The following is a 22,240-nucleotide window of genomic DNA, read 5'->3' as shown; positions in this document are numbered from 1 at the left end:
CAAAAATCGCGTAAAAAAAGGATTGAGTGTAATGTCCTTATGTATAGTTCACCAGTTAATCTAAAGCTTAGTAAATTACCTTCCGCTTCGTTCCACTTTTCGATCAGTAGCACGATCTGTTGTTCGATGACACATGGTTCACTTGTTCTCTATAACCTATTCTCATTGTCTAGTACACTTGTTCTCAATAACCTATTTTCATTGTCCAGTTGTCGCACAGGTTTCTTATGAAGTTAAGCTCATAGATTTTCTATTAATTTTTGGTTCTATGGGTTTGGTGTGGAATTCTTACATAATGAGTTATTTGCCAGTTTGGAGAATAAGAGAAAATCACTCGGAACCAAATCTGATGAATAATATAATGGATCGATGGCATTTATTTAATTTTTTGGCCTTAAATTCGGTCACAATGGTGGCTCGATGCGATACATTATCATTGTGTAAAATCCGTGATTGTTTTTCTACAATTCCGGCCGTTTTCGACGAATGTTTTCACGCAAACCCCTAATTGAATAGAATAGAACTCCGTATGAACCGCCAGTCTCTCTGGAACAAATTTATGATCCACAAAAATCGAAAAAAACAATGGGCATCGCCTCGAGTTTTGAGCGGCTTTGGCGTGGTTTTTTTGGTTTCGCCTCATTTTTTGTCCTCCATTCCAATGATTGTTAACTGGTTTGAATATTAAACTCACAAACCCAAGTTTCATTGGCAGTTATAATGCTCTCCATGAATGTGGGATCGGAATTCGCACGTTTACGTTTATGTTTATTGTTTACGAAATTTTTTTTTGGAAAAAAAATCAACTTTATCGGCACGAGTCGAGCACGAACGCATTTCATACCCAAAATTTCCACCAACATCATATGTATGGCCTTGTGAAAGATGTCCAGTTCTCTTGTCATCTCTCTAACACTTGCCTGACGATTTCAAGCACCATATCCTTCACTTGTTTAATATTTTCATCAGTTGAAAAGGTCGAAGGTCGTCCAGAAGGTGTAATCTCTTCAACGATATCTCGTCCATCTTTGAAGGCTTCGTACTACTCGTAGGCTTGTGTTTTAAATATGTGCAACAATTTCTTACGCGAAACTTGGTTAAAAATACAAAGACAAATTCTTTCTTCGATATTTTTATCCTTTGTAAAAATCGCAAAATCGCAACACACTATTGAGGTGTACTGACTAAAGCGGCTGTGGTAAACAAACTGGAGGACAGATCGCGCTCATATTTGGCATAGTAACTAAGGGCAGTCCTATTAACTTGGTGAAATAATTTTTTTTAAATATTATTTACACGGGAATTTATCAAATTGAGTCCCAACTGAGCCTACATTTGTCTTAAAAAGTTAGGTTTGAAAAAAAAAACTATCGCATTCATTACTAACTATAACTTGAATAAGCAATAAAATGCTTTCATTATTTATAAAGCTAAATGTGGCAGGTTAATAAACCACAAATGCTGCTGCACCCCCCACAGTGCTTCACAAACTTAAGTGCATTGCACTTAGCACACCATGCCATGGAAATGTTGCTCATTTTCAAAGTTAATTGCCAACACAATGAGCAAACATAAAAGTATGAATAGCCGAAACACAGCATGAATGAAACACACAGCAACCAGTGGATGCTTGTGCTGAGGACATGCTCTTGCCGAGTTTTTGTCTAGTCGCTTTTGTTAGTGTTTGTGCGTACGCAGCTTTGAAGGTCAAATGAAGGCATCAAAATTAATGAGAAGTGCCTCTTAAAAGAGGAGAACAAAAAAGCTGTTGGAATTATGTGTCTTTTAGATTAATGTATGTACTGGATGATTGTGTATGTGTGTAGGTGTGTAGCGAAGCATAATAGTTGATGAAATTACATATTTATTTTTTATCTTTGCAGGACACAAACAAACAGGCAACGGACATGGGGCGGGCCCAGAGTGAACAGAGAACACGCACCTGCGAGTAAAGGAAAGAGAGAGAGAGAGCAAAGTAAAAAAAAAATAAAAACGCGAGGCATAAAAAGGAGGAAAATGCACGAAATTAAAGGCGGCAGCAGGCTTGGGAACGAAAAGCAGTGATAAAAGTGTTGAAGAAAGAAACAAAGCACTATAATTATGATACAGCAAAACTAAGCGATATCGTAGTAATAGTTCAGTGAGTAAACTAAAATAATTGCGGTGTGTGAAAGTAAGTTTAAAGCAAAACTAAAAGCAGCTAAAAATGCTGACGAAAAAACTATTTAACCAAATTTTAAGTGTTGTCGGAAATTGGCAAATAAAAAAGCGCGAACAACACGCCGAACAGCAACAACATTTATGTTAAAAATAAAAATAAAAAATTGCGAACTCAAAAAAAAATTATTAAATTAAAAACGAAAACGACAAAAATATTAAAAACAATAAAATATTGAAAAACAGATTTGAAATTGTGTGTACAAGAAAAGCAGAAATAAGTGTAAAATGCAGCTAAAAACTCGCTCCGAAAAATTCGCTTCAACTAAATAAATAAAAGGATATGAATATTGAAAATTTGCGCGAAAAAAGGCTGAAATTGAGATTATTTCTATTATATAGAAACGATTGGCAGCGCAAACTGTAAACAAAATTATAGAAAAAAATTTAATTAATTAAAAACAGCAAGTGTCATTTGCAGCTAACGCTTGCGCCGCATCGACGTTTTCATTAAATGGCGATTACATAAGATCAAAGTAGTTAAATTAAACAATTATTATGCAAAGTAAAGAGTAAACAAATTATTGCTCTAAAATTTTACAAAAAATCACGCACACATTCATAAAAATATATATTAGCATAACGGAATAAATAATTAGAAAATAATTATTGTCAAATTTCATACAAAACTAGCGTTTAAATAGCTGTAAATTAGGTCACGTTAGCAGTAAACAAAAAGAGAAAAAGTATTACAACAAAAATATACAAACAAAAAAGTCATAAGCAAATAATTTCCATGGCAACTTTGTGTAATTCAGCGCATTTACGGTAAACACAATATTTACATTGCTGATTGTGAGGTGAAATTAATTGATAGCACATAAATTTAAAATAACAAAAAACAGAAATTAATTAACATTTAAAAAAGCAAATACGAAAACACAAAAAAAAACATATACGATAACATAAAAAAAAATACACACAAAATAAATAATAAAAAAACTTCTCAATGTCCCTCTATGGAAATCCTCGCATTTAAAGTTTAATACCACAAAAAAAGAAGTTCCCTAAAATAAGACAAAAACTACCGAAATCAGCAGCAACGTACACGCACACATACATATAAGCATAAACGAAAGCATTCAGCGAAACCACAATAAAAGAATTCATTAATCAAGTAATCAAGTGTTTTTCGAAGTCACTAAACCAAAAAAAAAGTTCAAGATCGACGCATTTTGCTTAGGCGTTCATAAAACGAAAAAGTAATTGTATGAAAAATCGTGTAACTAAAATAAAACTCGTTCAATAATTGCATTAATATATTATAAAATCGCCTACATTTTAGGATTATATTGAAATATGATTGTCTGTTACAAATAACGGTGTTGTGTGAAGTAGGATTAGAGTATATCAAATAGCAACTAGAATTTTGAAGATTTTGCAGCTGAGCAGCAGGCACGCAAAGAAGACGAGAAGAGGTAAGTGCGCTCTAATATACCATATATACAGGCATATTACATAGACATAATATATTGGGTAGTCGAAAAATCCTTTCGTATTTGTAACTAAACGTCAAATTATTTTTTTATATTTATAATAATAAATATAAATCAAATGTGTACCATTGTGGTCAACCGACAACTTTTGACAAAATACGAAAATTTTCGACAACCAAAATAAAACACATAATAAATACATGGAGTTTACAGATAACTAAAATACAACATATTATAGCGGAAATTTCTAAAACATCTGAATTATACTTCTTTACCCCAAACTTCAGCTTTATATGTAAAATATAATGGCTCACAAACAGTAAACTCTATGCCATATTGATTTTAGATCAGAGACTGTAACGTTATGACGAAATCAAATTTTAAAAGACACATTTGTGTAGCACGCAAAACGACAAAAATTGTCCACTACTACATCGTATATGAATATCCGACCGTTCCTTCCCTCTATCATTATGAATGATTTTTTTTCAAAAATTATAGAAGAATTATTAGTTTCTGTCCCTGCTGTTAATCGCTTTACGCATTTATGGTGTGGAACTTAGCTAAGACAAGAAGCAATATGGACAACGATTTCTTTTAGATTGACGAAATAAAATTCTAAAAGTGTTTGACATATTTGTCTAGTCCAAAAGGCAAAAATTGTCCACCCCTTCTTTCTTTAGTAAAAAATTATAGAAGAAATGTGATTTTATCTCCCTGCTTTAAATCGGTTTACGTGAGTATGGTGTGAAACTTAGCTAAGACAAGACGCAATATGCCCAAATGTAGGCAAAGATTTTTTTTCGATTGCATTATTCTTACTGAAAGCATGTTTTATTGGTTTTGGTGATTCATTCCGTAAACTTTGGATTTCTCTGACCTCGTTGCCGATCTCCAGGAAGTCCTCCGAAAAAAGGTAGTTGGCGGTGAGAAAGGAACTATATCAAAGAATATCCTCGTTACTTACGGACATGAAGTCGGCTCGTATCCGCTGCTAGTAAGTTTTGATTTGTAACTAGTCTTTTCGGGACCATATACGTAGGAAACTTGCCTGTTTTCCATCTGCGGCCTTGCTCAAGATCATGACGATTCTGCACACCACTAAGAAAATGCATCTCCCCAGATCCGTCTGTTAGCGCTTACAGAAATTTCATTGTGTAGAGTTTTTAGCAACTTTCGTAGTTCTGAACAAGTTCGATATCCAATCGGATGGCACTTTTGGCAAACTCATCACCTGTTTCGTTTCCAGTAACTTTGTTGTGATATGAAACCCAGTATTTATGCAGCCGCTTTCCAGCAGTCACAATATCTACTGCCCCCTACTTCTAAGAACATTCTCTGACGTAATACGTTGTTAAACTATTGCCTTTATCTCCGCTTGACTATCGACGTATATTTTTAGCTATTTGAGCAGCTTTCATTACCGTAAAGATTTCTGCCTGAAAGATACCGCAGTATTCCAGGTCGCCTGAAATCTAGCGCCACGCATTTAGGCATTTTTGATCCATCTGCGTAGATAAGGAAATCTGTTGGTGTGTCGCCTACCCCTGCGCCATCCTATCTTTTTTAGCCTGACTTTAAACCTTCTCTCCCTAATAAAGCGTGAGGGTATGATGTTTAACTTAACTGCTGGTGCTGCCTATCGAGCTATGCCTGAAGGTCCTTGTGGAAAGTTCACCTAGCCGCCAATCTTATAGGTAATTACTCCTGCGAGCTGTCCACTGCAATGTAAATGGTGGCAGGTGGAACAACCTTTCAGCCGTTCTAGTGCTCCTGTTATGCCTCTGTATTCGTTCCAATGGTTTTTAGTATGAGATTTTACTAGCAGCGTTCCACCACACTAAATCACCGTAAAGTAAGCATCATGCTACTTTGATCAAAGTGAAAGGTGAATTTTGTCCATTTCATCTCCTTCAAAGTAATCCCCTCCCGCTGCAATACACTTATGCCAACGAATTTTCCAGTCATCATAGCACTTGGAAATATCCTCTGTCGTGATGACCATCAGAGCCTTCTTCGATTCAGCTTTTATGTTCTCAATTGAGTCAAAACGGTGTCCTCGGAGTGGCCATGAGAATTTGTTGAATAGCCAGAAGTTACACGAAGGGAAATCAGGCGAATGCTGTGGTTGCGGCACGATATTAGTTGAAAATGATCACAAATAACCAATGCAGTATGAGATGGTGCATTATCGCACTTCTTTGTTCAATAAATTCAGACAGTAAAAATCGAAGAATTCACTTTCAGAGCCTCACAGAACGGCGCGTACTAATGAAAACTTCGAAATTTAGCATAAATGTCACTAACAGTACTACCAACTTAAAGGAAAAAAAAAATCGCTTCGAAAAACATGCGAAGTATAAATTAAAAATTCACCTTTCAATTTAATCACGGTAGTAAGTGGCGCAAAAATTCGAAATTAATATTAAAAATATATTTCTTCGATCAGAAGCTGACGAAATTTTCAAAGTTTTTAAGTCGATCAGTCTAGCAGTCTAGGTTTCGGAGAAAATTTCCTCACTTACTTTGAAAGCAGCGTGTTGTCCTACATATACGCTTATATCTACGAAACTGTTTGACTGATAAACTTCAAATTTTCAGAGAATATTTTTGAATATATGTAAATATACTATATTCGAAAAACGCAAACAAATAAATCGATTTTTTGAAATCCACAAAAGGACTTTACTACTTAACTAAAAAATTTTCCGTCCATGATTCTTAGAACTCTAAGCCTCAAAGCACACTTAGGGATAGTGTCAAACAGATAAGCCTGCCACCAACTTTGACAACTATTTTCACCTCTAGTATATTCGATCTCCATAATATCAACCTATATATACATACATATACATTACATATAAAATTAAAAATTGGTTAAAATGCTTTTGCGTGACAGTTTCAATGACGTTTTCTGAATAACAAGCGCTTTTTTCATTTTGTTATGAAATATGCCACAATTTTCTCAATTTCAAGCTGATTTAACAATATAAACCCAAATATCACGCACGTGAAAGCCTGTGTGTGTGTTTAACCATTATTAGTTTATCAAAAATGCTTGCCTTTATCAAAGTGCGATTAACAAAAGAAAACAGGGCGCTATGACAAGAACGAAAGCATCAGCCAGAAATGTATCGACAAAACGAAGCGAAGCAAAGCATAACTCCCACACTGCTGCTCAGGGCGCCTGACAGAAGCAAAGGAGATAACTAAAGAGCAGCCTAAAAGTATACTACTGCGCTTATATACACAATGTGCACATATGTGTGTGAGTGAAGGTGCGAGTGTATAAGTAAAAAAGGAGAATGTCTTTTTATAGAATATATCACCGTAAAAATTAAAGAAAGAGGTGAATGAAAGCGCCATGGCATGGGGCGAAACGGGGCGAAACGGGCCGAACAGAGTGTCATTTACTTTCACCTCATTAAACACAAACTCGAGTATAGCTTAAGCCGTACTTCAATACTATAAATTCCACACTAATAAATTTTATCTGCCATCCCAAAGCTCGTCTACAAATGCTGTAAATCCTCAGACAGCGGAAACACAGGCACTAACGCTAACAACCACACGCACACATACATACAATCAAACCCCCAGAAGCTCATACACATAATAATACGCGAATACGGGATTTACTTGTAGGCGCTAACACACACGCACACACATATATGCCTACACATACACAGAGAGAAAAACTTTTATGTGCATACATTCGCGCATTAGTGGCGAACAAACACCGAGCATAGAGCAGGAAAGTAACGATGAAGAAGATTCGGAGGGGGGCGCGGCGCAACAGAAATAAGTTGAAGAAAAGTGGTTCAACAGCAACAGTGCAAATTGTGTAAATAAGTAAGTGAGGCAAAGCAGCTGTGAAGTGGCAAGTGGCGGCTGAGGCGGCTCACACCCAAGCAGCCCGCGCGAGCGCTGCGCCAAAACCGCGCCACTTGTTGTGCAGCGAACGGGTGTGTGTGTGTGCTGAGGCGTAGCGGCATTAAAGGGATACTCGGAGGCATATTTACGACGTTGTTGGTGCACATGTGTGTGTGTGTGTTGGCTGCACTATTTGCCTCGCTTTGTTTTCATGCCTGCAGCCTTTTCCGTGTGACGCGCACACACATGCATAACGGTATTTATTTCTGGGTCGTAGACTTTTTCAATGAATGCGAAATTAAATGCAATTTATTTGCGCGAATGAGATAAAAATTAAAAGTGCAAACACAACTGTATATGTGTATGAGCTGAAACGTAGTAGGGAGAGGCGCTCGAGGGGTGTCAAATAAGAATACATGTTGTGATAATTTCAATGTGGAATGACACATTCTGTGAAATATTTTAATAACTATAACTATAAAATATGTACAAACACATATATATAGGGTAGTCGAGAAAGTCTTTCCCTATTTCTTATCAAACTTTAACTTATTTTTTTTTTATATATATACTACTTTCTTGCCATTTTTACATCAGTGTAATTTTCATAGGCTTCTCTTGAACCCAACTTTACTCCATTAAGAGAGTTACGATTGACAGAAACGAATGTTAGTCCGATGGTGCAAGATCAGGGCTATATGGTGGATGCATCAAAATTTCCCAGCCAAGCTCTCCCGGCTGTCGCCGAGTCATCAAAGATGTGTGTGCTCTAGCGTAGTCCTGATGGAATACGAATCCTTTTCTTTTGATCAGTTCTGGCCGTTTTTTCGATTTCTCGCTTCAATCTCATCAGTGTTTGACAGTCAAATGTAGAAATCGTTTGATCAGGCTAGAGCAGCTCATAGTGATGATTCCTTTATAATCCCACCAAACACTCAGCCTTTCAAGGCGTCAATCCTGGCTTTGCGACCATTTGTTGAGCTTTATCACACTTGCACCATGATCTTTCTCGCACATTATTGTCGTATTTGATCCACTTTTTGTATCCTGTTACCATTCGCTTCAGAAATGGTTCGATTTCATTTCGTTTCAGAAAAGAATCGTTGATGTTAATTCGGTCCATTAAATTTTTCACAGACAATTCATATGATACCCAAACATCGATCTTCTTTTTGTAGCTGCTTATCATGGCTGCTTATGTGACGGTCCTGCGCAATCTTTTCCATAATTTCACCAACGATGGGTCGATTAGAGTGAGGTGCATCTTCCACATCGAAATTTCCGGAACGGAAGTGAGCGAACTATTGTTGTGCTACACGAACAGATACAGCATCGTCATTGGTGGCTTGCGTGCCATTCTTCCTTTTTTATACAAAAATTTCAAAATATAGTGAGTTTTTTTTTATTTTTTTCACTCATTTTAGAAAAGCTGTAACTTTTTTTCAACTTCCCCGAATTTAATTTTTTTTTGGTTAAGTGAAGTTGAAGTCTCACCTTTCCAACACTCTATGGTATGACGCATTGGAGATGCAAAAGACTTTTTCGACTACCCAATATTTAAAATGCTTCTTCAAAAAACAACATTTTTCTGAACCTTCTGGAAGTGTCGCTTAGAATAAATCTCCAGAAGTCTAGTTTTTCTGTTCGGTTCGGAAGACCAAACAACTTCTGTATATGTGCTTTGATGGTGTCGCTATATGCATATAAATCTTATCCATTAACCATATTTGCTTTTATACTTTTACCTTATATCTACTGATCTCATCAAAAAGCTGTCTCAAGAATAACTCTCTGTTATATTATGAACGCATATACTTCAGAATATTTCCAAGACTTAGAAAAAATAGTTAATATGACCATTTTTAACTGGAAATCGATTATAGAAACCCTTTCGGTGAGGATAAGATGCATTAATTAACTCCACATTCTAAGCAAATGTCTCCTACACAGCATAGTCGCTCTAATTTGCTTATATGGGTATATTGTGCCTTCGCCCCATACAACGACTCTACTTACATATTATCCTCATATCCCCCTGGTTACCGTAGCCATGAATTTATAATGTCTCGTCGATTTAAAGCAATCTTAACGCACTTTGGTGCTCAGTTGCTTTCACCCCGCATCACCACGTACCACTCCTGCCGAGATTTCGTGTTCCACCAGTGACGCAATTTTCTACTTGCTGCACGACATTACATTACACATTAAACGCTTAACTACTTGCGCCATTACTTTTGCTAATATGTCCGGGATTATTGCAATTGTTGTTGTTGCTTTTGTACAAATTTAATTTTATTACGAGAAATGATTAATTTAAAAGATTTCGGAAAATTAATGGCCTTTTGTGGAGTGCGTTTACCAAGGCTTGACACTTAAATACCTTCTTGTTGTTGCTATTGTTGCTGTTACTACTGCCGAAGTGTGCCATTAATATACGAGTATTCCCCTCACTTGCGCTCAGTGTGTGCGTGCAGTGTTTGTGTATGCGTGTTGGCTGGTTCGCCCATTTCACCGATTTTCATAATGACTTTAATGCCCTGAGAGTATGCCGCAATCTCTTGTATGTGTGAATTTTTGTGTGTCCTGGCAAACCCGCAAAGACTGGGTTCACAGCAAAGAGCTTGAGAAAGTTTGCCACGCAGTTTCCCCACGTTCTCATGTTGTTATTGTTGCCAATAGCTTAAATTTGATAGCTGGGCTCCATATGATTCGCAAAATGGTGTGCCATTTTCTTGCCGCCGTTTAGGTTCCGGAATTTATACTTAACGCGTTTCCTAGTTTGGCTGAGACTTGCGCACTTGCTGTTATTTTTTCTAACGTTTCACTTAGTCTTATTACAGTATAAAAATGTATGTATGCTTCATTCCTTTTTCTCTTTATTTTCAACAAGAATATTGCGACCAGAGATATTTAAAAACAATTTAAACTTCGGCCGAGTGAAATTTAAGGTTGCATCCTATAACTGGCATTAAAAAGAAAGCATAATATTTGTAAGACGTAAATGTGCCTTCATAGTGTTGCATGACAAATTGATATATACATATGTTTATACATAATATTCTATTACAAAAATATGTATGTATATGAACATTTAAGATCAAATCTGATCCAGACTGGCCCACATTAACAGTGCGAGCAAACCAACTTAGGTTAAGTTGCGTGAGATGGCTGATCCCTCAGCATGGCGGAGAGATCACTTTTAGACTGTTATGTTCAATGTTTTGTGAAGCTAGATAAAAAAAACTCCTGAAATTAGATACGGCAAATCGCCCTGAACGTATAACAATTCTGCTAAGGTGTTTTATTTCTATATTCACTATTTTACCTGGTTGCTTAGGTGACGGTACATACCGCTGTGACCAAGACCTCAAACTAGTCTAACCATAAAATAGCACGAAGCTTAAAATAAGGAGGAATAAGGATATCCCTTAAAAACTAAACTTAAAGGTATAGTCAGCGATTTCAAGACGAATGTGGCCAACATACTATCTGAGTGGATAAAAACCACTGTGAAGGACGCTGCGCTTCAGAGCAGTGGATCTAATACTACCTTTATGGCAGCTGGGATGGCGCTCCAGTGTTCAGAAAGCCTGCAGCTGGAGCTGGAAACTGAAGCTACTTTAAAGTTCTCTACACTAAAATCTTCCAATAGTCTTCCTCTCAAGCTTGGATCCATCGGTAAAAAAAGCTCACCGCCGGTGTTATATGCAGCAAGATGATGAGATCAACCCGTTGAATACTCGCACATTTTTTCGGGAGTATAGTCTGGACATCCCAATGGACAAGCGGCTCTAGCAGTCTAAATGTGATTATTCGTGTTTTCACGCCTATTTACAGGTACCTGACCCATTTTATAGGCGATATAACTATCTTGGATGAGGGTCCTCACCTTTTCCCAATGGCCTTTTTGCTCCAATGCAGGGCACAAACTAAAGTTAAAAAAAATTCCTGGATTAGTACAACCTTTTTTATACTCCTTCGAATGGACCAGTCAAAGTCAATTTTGGTCATGAATGTGTAAATACATATAGTATTTCAAGAATTATTACAACGATTAAGAAAAATACATTACGAACTCTGTGAAAAAATGAGAGTGAAAAATAATATAATTTATTCTCAGCCTATCTGCATTCAATCTAAGCAGCGAGTCTCACATGCTGACACATAGATCCAATAACAATGAGTTCTGATAAGAAATCAACAGTCACAATGCACAAAATATTTTATTGGTGGTGACTTTAGCAGCCTGCATGAAGTCAAAATGGCATTCTTATATGAGTGCATTGAAGATAATAGAGAGTGGGAATGCAATAAGTGTGTCTAATGGTTACATTGATATTAGCACTAACGAAGCGAAAATTCCAATAGTTTCAATTAATATTAATTTCAGTTGTTTTGTGTATAAAAAAATATGAGGGTACGAATATTCGGAAGTGCCATTAGGCTGCCTACCCAAGCTCATGATATTTATAGCTCGCTGCATTTTTGTCATTGAAGATAACTTTGTTTTCTTTATTTTTGTATATACATAAATACAAATGCGTGCGTATATATGTATGCATGTACGTATGTGTACTTCCGTATTATTGCATATCTGGCAGCGCATAAATAATCTCAGCATATTCATTAACTTCGTTTATGGAGACGTAAAAACAACTGTTAATACATACATACACACCGTTTACACATACACATATATGTACATATATACATATATATATGTGTATTGTTATTTAATTTGTGTGCAAAGTTCGCATGAATCACTTCTCAATGTAATTGTATTTTAGTGCTGTTCCGGGCGATAACGATAGCAAGGCAGGCGCCGAGTGCTTACGGTTCGTATGACGCATAGTTACATAAAGGCAACAACAAAAATTGAAACTATACAGTAAATCTGTACTTTTTCTAATGATTAAATTAAAAAACAAAACTATTGTACTATATTATTAGAAAAATTATCACCAAAAAAAAAAATAAGTTTTCAGTTTTCAGTTGAATGCATCGACGCCTATAGAACCACAATCGAGTAAGATTAAACCGCAGCCTTTAAATAAAAACCGCAATTAGCAGATAAAATATACATACATATGTATATACATAAGTATATTGTTTTCATTTTGGAGATTTGGAAAACAGAAACTTGTCAACTGGTGCTTCAGTGATGTCTCTTTTACCATATGAGTTTTCTTGCTGATAAAAACACTCCATACTGTTATACCATATCGCTCCACATGAATTTAAATTCTTATCTAACAAACCTACTAATTTAGTTCGCGGCTAGTTTTTGTGCCTAAATCCTATATTCCGCTATGTTGTTGCTGTTGCTTTATCAATTGATGCTGCGGCTGTGAAACGCGGTATTATAGGAACACTTTCATGCTCTAGCCTTCGTAAGTGAGTTATACTTTTAAAAGTTATGTATGCCCTTTTAAGGGGTTACATGGGGTTCGTCCTGTAAAACACAGCTTTTTTCAACAATTTTTTCTCAAATTAAAAATGGAATATTTTATTAGATTTTTTTTCAAATAGTTGTTATCGAAAAAAGTCTTTCGTCCATGTCTTTAAGAATTGTATCTCAAAGACTTGTGTAAAATTTTATGAAGAAGGACAGCACACTTAGCTTAGCTAGCCTCGAGCACACAAGTTCTCGAGGCTGTATCTCCGAAACTATTACTCGGATCAACTTGAAAATTTAGGAGGTGTTGTAGATTTTAATAAGAGAATAAAAAAAATCGATTTTTTGAAACCCGTGAACACATGTAAGCCCTTAAATACTAACAAATTTTGTTGCTTGATATATGGTAAGAGTTCATCATAGAGTATTATTAAGAGCTGGGTTATCAAACCACTGTTTGATCAGCCTCATTTTCAAAAAAATGTGGTCCAATTATGCCTCCAGCATAAAAATTGCTACCAAACAGTGACACGTTGTGGATGCATTTGTTTTTCGGCAATCATATGTGTGTTCTCAGAACCCCAAAAGCGGCAATTTTAAAAAAACCCATTAAGATGAAGATGTGCTTCATCATGTTGAAGATGCTTTTGCTCGAAAACTTAGCATAAAAATTGTTTGATGAAATTTGAAATATTGTTCAATTATGAAGGTGAGTTGCTCATGTAACGCTCAATTTTGACTAACCCTAAATTGTCAGCTGTCGATATGTTTTCCTTTTTAGGATTGTCAACACTTTATTACATAAATGGCGTTTAATTATAGGACACCCTTTATTATTTAGAGTTGTATTACGGAAATATCAAGATCTACCACACCATAAGAACTGCAGTTGCTTTTAATAGACCAGGTGTGATTGTGCTTAGCGATTAAGAGGTCTCGAATTTCACCAATTATTGCTAGTGCATATGTATTATGACTAACTGATATAATTTAATGCAAAACACAGTTATGAAGCATGTTGGAATTTAGTTTGAGCAAATCAGTTGTGAAGCGTGCTGGAATGTAGTTTTGAGCCCATCACCTCTCCACATCGTTGAAATCAAGTAATTTAACGACAGATATAAATCTGTAAATCCACATTTACCTTTATGGTTAATAGGAAATGTTTAGATACGATACCGCAAAGAGAACTAAATTTTATCTGAACTCCAATCAACAAAAGGTCATGGTGAAATTTCCTATAGGGTTCATAGCACATTTCGGAACGTACTTGATTGTGTAGAATCGTGTGCAGCGAATATTAAAGAAATGACAAAGTCACTTGTGCGACTACTGTGCTGCAGCATAAACAAAACAGCCGATAAGCAGAGCTCGCGCAGGCCAGAGCTGAGGATACCAGCACAGAATTGAATTAATTGACGATCAGTTTGGTTTGAGTGCTCAATACGCTAAGGAGTGCTGTGAACCCTTCAGCGGAGTGTGTGTTATAAATACAAATAATAAAGAAATTAAAGTATCTAAATAATAAATAAAATTGAAAGGATTACAAAGGCCTGATCTGCCACCTACTATAAATAAATAAATAAAATAAAATTCCGGGGGCTCGCAGCGCGCAAATTATGTCACGCTACGCAAATAAGGTCATCCTATCGATATTTTTGTTGATCCAACTGACGACGTTGTGTCTAAGTAGTGAAACCGGTACCAATGCGGAGGCCAACAGCGATGCGGTGGACGAAAGTTCACTTGCGCTAGAAAATAAGGACTACTATTGCCTGCGGAATGTTACCTACTATGAGGAGAAAGCAGTAGACAAGACCCGTGAAGTGGAGATTAAGCCGAGCGGTGTGTTTAAATGGTTTAAGAAGAGCAAAACACAGGTGGAGCACTACGTCGATATGGTGAAGGTGCCGCATCAGCGACTAAAGAATGACTGCTGCGAAGGCTACGCAATGGCTCCCAATAAGACATGTCTGCCCGTTTGCGAGCCCGCTTGCCCGGCCAACGCGTTCTGTCGTGCACCCAAAATGTGCCAGTGCCGACGTGGCTACGACGCTGTCAAGTCGGCGCTGAATGGCACACATTACTGCGAACCGCGCTGCGCGTCCGGTTGCCCCTACGGTGGTAAGTGCGTGGCACCAGAGCTGTGCGAGTGCGCGCCGGGCTATCGCGTCCATGCGGGCAGCTGCATACCCACTTGTGCTTCGGACTGTCTGAACGGACGTTGCATAGCGCTGAATCAGTGTGGTTGTGATGCGGGCTACGCCAAGGATTCGGCGACCGGTGAATGTGTGCCATTGGTGGATTGTGGTGTGGTGAGTGAGTGCATAGAAACGGCAAACAGCACTGAGCGCAGCGACAGCGGTGAGGGGACCATAAGTAGTGTGACTGCGCTAAATATAAACGAGGCCGAGACGACCGAAACTGAGCTGATGGCTACTGGCACCGACGAAAATACCATCACTGGTAATCCAGCTTACAACAGCACAGTTAGTGATGATGGTGATGATGACGATATTGTACTTTTTCCCAGCAACGAGGAGGAGACGAATTGTACACTTCAGCCCTGCATCGGTGATACTGCATGCAAATTGGTTGGCAGTTGCGCATGCGCTGACGGCTTCATACGCCACCAACCGGCACCGGTGAATGATGTGGAGGTGGGTCCCATTTGTATGGCAGCCACCGAACAAGATGGGCTCACAAATGCACGCGGCGCGGATGGTGGTTGGACGGCTACGTTCTTTGTAGTTGTAGGCGTGGTCGTGATGATGTGCGCTTTGGTCGTGTTGTTCGTAAAGTTGTGGCGCCACCAGCATGGCTCTTTGAATGTGGAAGGTGAGCGGGAGTCATTTTGGTGAATTTTTCTTTAAAGATTCATTGAAAGCGCGTGCATATTCATTAAATGTTTGTTATTTTTGGGCATATTTTTTACAGGGAAAACCGAGCCGTGTTGTAGATATGATAAGAATAGTACGAGCTCAGACAGCGGACATGTGGACATGTGCTGAGGGATGGATGTGTAGTCAGAGCTCATTTGTGTATGTACGTGTGGACTGTCGCTGTTTAATTTCTAAGCTTTAATTGATTCGTAATTTGCCATAATAATATTTAGTTGTTATAAGAGTTCACTGTATATATAAAACATAAAAATAAATAGATAGGTTTGTATAAACTATTATTGTTGTATTGTTTTAACTTCTTCTTATAAGGGTTTTGAATGTTCCTGAGTAGCCGATGGAGATTAATCGCTCTTCTTCTCTTTCTTGGGGGTCAGATAGAACAAATGAACTAAAGTATCGAAGTCAAAATGTTTCTTCTAGCATTCGAATTTGGTTTGAAGTGAGTCCAACACTTGGTTTGAAGTGAGTCCAACACTTACAGATATGACCTAATATTTGAGCTATTCGAGATCATCATGAAAACTGAGACATTTCGTTTCTAAAAATATGTTATATAAGTTCAAATTTGGGAATACTGGAGGCCCTTAAGAAAAACTATGATATTTCGTTTCTAAAGTTGGATATAACTTTGGCTTCGGGGATACTGGAGATCCTTTAAAAAAATGTGAAATTTCGTTTCTAAAAATGTGGGATATAACTTCGAATTAAAATCGGTTTCGTAGACTCCTCTGTTTTATGACAAAGTAGTTGATATTAGTCGATGTTTTGGAACTCTTCTCGCTTCTCTACTGCAATGCACGTTTGAAAATCTCAATTTATTTTGAATTCTTTTGTTTAACCAAACCTGACAAAGCCATTAACGTGTTGACTTTTGTACAAAGAAATGAAATAGAAATTATTTCTCTTATAATATTTTCAAATAAAAAAGTATCAGATGCTTTAAGCTAACGGAAAAATTGTGGTGATTTTTTCTGAGAAGTGATTAATATACCATATCGGAGCTCTTTGAATGAAGTAAAGAAAAAATCATACTTTTTTGGGAGGGCAATCATAAAATATTTTTGCTTTGTTCGAAACTAGGATTATAAACACACAAAGTACTAGATTTGTTTTATTTGAATATTTTGTTTATCGGCGTATTTCCAAGAGTCAAAAAAGAAAAAAGAATTACTTTTTATTTTTAATGCAATCAAGTACAGCTTCCTACGGAATTATCACGTAAAAAATTTGTTTGGTGTCAGGTTATGCATTGTGTGTATTAGATGAATAACCCGGTAGAAAAAACGTTGCTAATCAATGACTACTCAAATACATTCAAAATACATATAAAAGTTAGAAAAAGCAAGGTATTCGTTAAAATAAAATATTTTTTTTGCAAAATGTAGCCTTTTAAAAATATTATATACCCAACGCTGTTGATTTTAAATACATATATCCATTTATTTAGTAAAAATGTTTCTTTTCTACCCTCATGAAATTCCACCACACAAGGACTTTTCTTGCCAAATAACATATTTCTTTATTACATGATACTTTTGGCTTAACACCCTTATTACATCAAGTGATAAAAGTGAGCGGTTGCCCATGCCCTTCAACATTTGTCCCCAGAGCAGGACAGCAATTACATAACTGCGGTTTCAAACGCTATGTAAGTGTACGCTGCATGCTAAACTGTGTTCAGACGAGGACTCTTTCTGTCGCTCATTATAGGCAAATTCTCTTTTGGTGGCACTCATTGAGTTCACACGAGTGACAAGAGTGCGACAGCTTAAGTCAGACTATTTCCAAAAATTTCTTTCATTTCACATTCTCAAATTCTTGTAAGCATTGTGTAAGCGGTGCACAAAAATATTTTTTTGCTACTTCTTTATTTTAATCCACACTTTTATAAACCTTTTTATTTACTACATTATGGTGATTTACTTAGTATTTATTATATTGTATATAAAAATAAATTGTAAATTCAAAATTTTCGAACAGAAAAGTAATTAGCACTTGAAATGGAACGCATTTGCAACCATTAAAAATGTTTCAAAATCTTAAAAAATGCCGAAAAGCGTAGCAGTTACGAACGAAAACATAAAGCACGAGTGTCCCTTAGTCTCTCCTCATCATTCACTCGCTCATAAAAGCTAGTTTCGGCAACAAAAGGTGTCCTCGTGTGAACGCAAACTGATTTACAACCGTCGACTACCTGCTGTCTGAGATCAAAAAACACATTAAAGGGCATACAAGCATTGGTAACCCCAAATAACATGTGCACAAAGAATTAATTTCTACTTGTTTAGAGATTTTACTTTACAAATACTACAAATCTTCGTAAATAGTTTTTAAATTCTTAGCAGCGAATAACAGATAAAGGCGAGCGACCAGCATTATATTTACATACTATACTCGAAACATATGATAAGTTATTACTAAAGGTCATTTTTGGTGCTTGGGTTCGGTGAGTTTATCGCAGCCAGACTCGAACTGTGCTGTAATGAACAATTTCTTATATGCGTGTGGGTGTATTTACGAAGCCTGAAAGCAGGGAATGTGCGTATTAATCACGCATTTGAAATGTAATAGAGGGAAAAATATTGTTTATGACAAATCAAAAAAAAAAGAAACACATTTGTTAGGATTTTAGTTTTATCACATGCGAAGAATAACACTTATTTTTGAATTATTTTTAAACAAGAAAGTAATGAGCTATGCCTTCGTATATAATAAGTACTTGCATATTAAAAACATTCAAATGAAATATTTTCAAATATTATTTCATAGGAACACAATTCACTGTGTAATATTTCTATTATTTGTAGTGTGAAATAGAACACAAGATTTTCCGACTATACTTTCCATACATTAAATGCATACAGCATATAAATAAGTATGCAAACCGTGGTGTAATCAAATTCCTCAACACTCATTTCCTATTAAAGCAACACCAGCTGTCACCACGTCAAACAACTGTCCGCCACCAAAACTTCAACCACAAATAAATTAAACTTTTCTGTGATAGAGCCCTTGGGCGAGGGAGGCAAGCTATTGACGGACTTGTAGAAAACCTAAGTGAAAGTGGAGGCTGAGGTGGAAATGAGTAAGCGGACAAAAATAAAATATAATTATCTGCCAAATGAAAGATTTTAAAGGGAATTCCTTAGGGAGTAAGGCTTTTAAAGTAACGCTGAATATTTGAAGCCAGTAATGTTTTAATCAACTTTATTTAAAGAATATTTAAAAAGTGTGTTTTATAGCGTGTTGATTTACAGGCAGCCAAAGTGAAATCATTCTGAACAACTTTGTCTGGGAGAATAAGGGGGTAAGTGCGGTGGAAGATTTTTAAGACGAAATTTATCTTTTGGGTATTATTTTCTTATTTTCTGAGATATTTGAATGAAATTTAACACATATGTGCGTTTTGATATGATTTCTATTCCTTGATTTGATGTTAAATTGATAATTTGAAAAATTTCGTTGCAACTAAAATGTGTTTGAAATTTTGGTGTCCGATTGCACTAAGTGGATAACGCTTACAAATACGCTCAAATTCCGAAACTATTCGCCGGATCAACTTCAAATTTTCGCACAGTATTTTCAAATATGTTTGCATTCGATATACATTGGGCCATAAAAGGAGCTGAAGGTCATACTAAAAAGTGTTTCGAGGGCCGGAAGAATCAAAGACATAAAAGTGTTTCATCTGGTGGGTACTACTTTGAAAGCAACCAAATAAATATTGATGAATAGTTAAATATTCTGCGTTTTATGTACAATTTCCGGGTGTTTTTTGGTTTCAACATTAATGCAAAAAATATGACTTTTTTTATTTATTATAAACTCCGAAACCTTAGCAGTTAGTACCTCATCTCCCTTGACGTCTAAAAAATGTTCTTGCTGTTGACAGCCTAACCCATTTTTGGTTCAACTGAAAAAAAAAACAAAAATATTTTGTTGAAATACGGATAATTATTCTTATTGGATGAAGGAAAAAAAATTAATATTTGCATTTTTGACGGACTATGACCAAAAAAAATATTTTGGTAGCATTTTCGTCAAATATTGACTAGAAAAAATAATTTGCAGTAAAAAAATAAAAGTCCTTGGTTCAGTGACTAGATAATGATATTTTAAAAATGTGTACAAAATATGAACAAAATTACTACATAGCTCCTAGAGAAATTATGGCCACTGGTTTAAGAGGATATTCCAGTTAAGAAATAACAAAATCGATTTTATTTTTATTTTCAAAGTTTAACAACTCAAGAATTTGTTGCTAGAGGATTTTTAAACTTAAAATTACCTTCGGAGATATACTAATGTGATCAAACTGAAAGGTGCATTTTGTCCATTTCATCTCCTTCTAAGCAAACCCCTCCCGCTGCAATACACTTATGCCAACGAATTTTCCAGTCATCATAGCACTTGGAAAATTATGCCGTACTGATGGCCATCAGAACCTTCTTCGATTCTGCAAACATTTGATTCCGATCATTCAGTTTGTATGGCAGCTATATGCTATAGTTAACCGATCTGAACAAATTCTTCGGAGATTATATTGTTGCCTTAGAAAATAATCTATACCAAATTTCGTGAAGAAACATTGTCGAATGTGAAAGTTTTCCATACAAGAACTTGACTCCGATCATTCAGTTTGTATGGCAGCTATATGTTATAGTGGTCCGATATCGGCAGTTCCGACAAATGACCAGCTTCTGGACGAGAAAATGACGTCTGCAAAATTTCAAAACGATATCTTAAAAACTGAGCGACTAGTTCGTATATATACAGATAGACGGACATGGCTAAGTCGACTCAGCTCAACATACTGATCATTTATACTATGTGTATACTTTATAGGGCCTACGGCGCTTCCTTCTGGGTGTTACAAACTTCGTGACAAATTTAATATACCCTGTTCAGGGTATAAAAATAACGATTCAAAAAACACGAGAAGTATAAATTAAAAATTCACCTATAAATTTGATCACAGTATTATTTGCTAACTTGTCCTTCTAACTGGTACGGCCGGAACTGAAACTTGATAGGTTTTCTTGAAACTGTCTTTTCCAAAACAATAGTCTTGTTTGTCAGAAACAGTGCTATAATACTCAGCTTGAATTTTAATATATGTATGTAAGTTCAAGCTGAGTATTATAGCCTTTGAATGAGTTGCCTTCTAATGAAAAGACATTTGACGTTCAAGCGACAGATATCACCAGTCATTGAATTTGATGGGTGCTCAACTGGTAGTGGCAAAAAATAAGAAATATGACCGGAGACTTATGTATATTTAATAAAACGAGAAGCAGTTAGCCCTTGGTGTTCGCTCCAATCTGTTCATTAGGTTTGGCCCTTTGGGAAAATCCGTGGTGGTTGTGGTTTAAATCTAAAGGCAGGTTTAATTGAAAATTCAGTTCAGTGCACGGAAGATTTTTAAGTCGGCGGTTGTTGATTTTACCTAACATTTTTAGAGAGTCTTCTTTTTCACACTTATCTATATTTGGAACATTCCATATTCCCAATTAAAAAATTCTTTTTTGTGCAGATTGTCGCCATTTCGTGAAATTTTTTTTAAGATATTGCTTTTTTTTTAAGGTATATCCTATCGAACCATGAAATAAAAGTTTCTTTTTTATTTCAAATTAAGTGCGAAGGCAATAAGAAGTTTTTTTTTTTTAAAGTTTGTGAAGTTCAATGCCATCTACAAGTATAATACTTGTAATATCTAGTCGCTTTCGATTTTCTTTATATTGCTTTATGTATTAGGTAATTCTTGTAATGCTCTAAGCTTTTTATTTGGTAAATATATATTTTTTTTAATTTTTTTTGTTCCTTTTAGTATCAGAAATTAAGTTTTCTACACAAACACTTTAATATAATAACGCCTGCTTGGTTATATAATATGTAATATTTCTATAGGCTACACACTGGCGAGAATTACAACTTTCTCGATGCCATTGTTTGCCGTGGCATACAAAAGCGAAAGCAATAAGGAAGAACTTCAGAATGCAACAAAGTAGAAAGTTAAAACAAAAACCACAGCAAAACAAAAGAAATTTGTGCAAGTGACATAATGAAAGGAAGGTTCTAGCTGTTGCACATAAATGGGATCCATGTATACATGTGTGTGCTTGGGTATGTATGCGGCACATTATTCATACACGTATGTATGTTTTGGCGCGCTGATAACAATAGTCGCGCCAACGCGCAGAAATAATAAAAAGAATGGCACACACGCACACATACAAAATATAATAATATTGACATAATAGAGTGCTACCGCCAACGCTGTTGGCGGCTGCAGGTGCATTGTGATGGAGCATACTTTTTATATAATTTAGTTACTTCGATTTATGTTGGGGATTTTATTCATATTTTTTCCAACGAATAATTAAAAATGAAATACAAAATCAAAATCGTTAAATTTT

General features: G+C 36.1%; 2 protein-coding genes across 2 annotated transcripts in view; both read left to right on the top strand.

Annotated features, from left to right (window-relative positions):
• The first annotated feature begins 3,097 nt into the window (after positions 1 to 3,097).
• Positions 3,098 to 22,240, top strand: part of LOC120767977 (neuronal acetylcholine receptor subunit alpha-7-like) — a 215,648-nt gene continuing 196,505 nt past the window's right edge. Inside the window, exon 1 of the mRNA XM_040094388.1 lies at positions 3,098 to 3,635. The gene's annotated coding sequence lies outside the window, so the exon portion shown is untranslated. The remainder of the gene's footprint in view (positions 3,636 to 22,240) is intronic.
• On the top strand, positions 14,366 to 16,077 carry LOC120767978 (delta-like protein 1). Its single transcript, XM_040094389.1, has 2 exons — positions 14,366 to 15,759; positions 15,859 to 16,077. Exons 1-2 carry the CDS (start codon positions 14,541 to 14,543, stop codon positions 15,930 to 15,932), a joined length of 1,293 nt encoding a protein of 430 aa, XP_039950323.1. The 5' UTR covers positions 14,366 to 14,540; the 3' UTR covers positions 15,933 to 16,077.

Source organism: Bactrocera tryoni, chromosome 2, assembly GCF_016617805.1.
Source record: "Bactrocera tryoni isolate S06 chromosome 2, CSIRO_BtryS06_freeze2, whole genome shotgun sequence".
Lineage (NCBI taxonomy): Eukaryota > Metazoa > Arthropoda > Insecta > Diptera > Tephritidae > Bactrocera > Bactrocera tryoni.
This window is presented reverse-complemented; position numbering and strand designations above follow the sequence as displayed.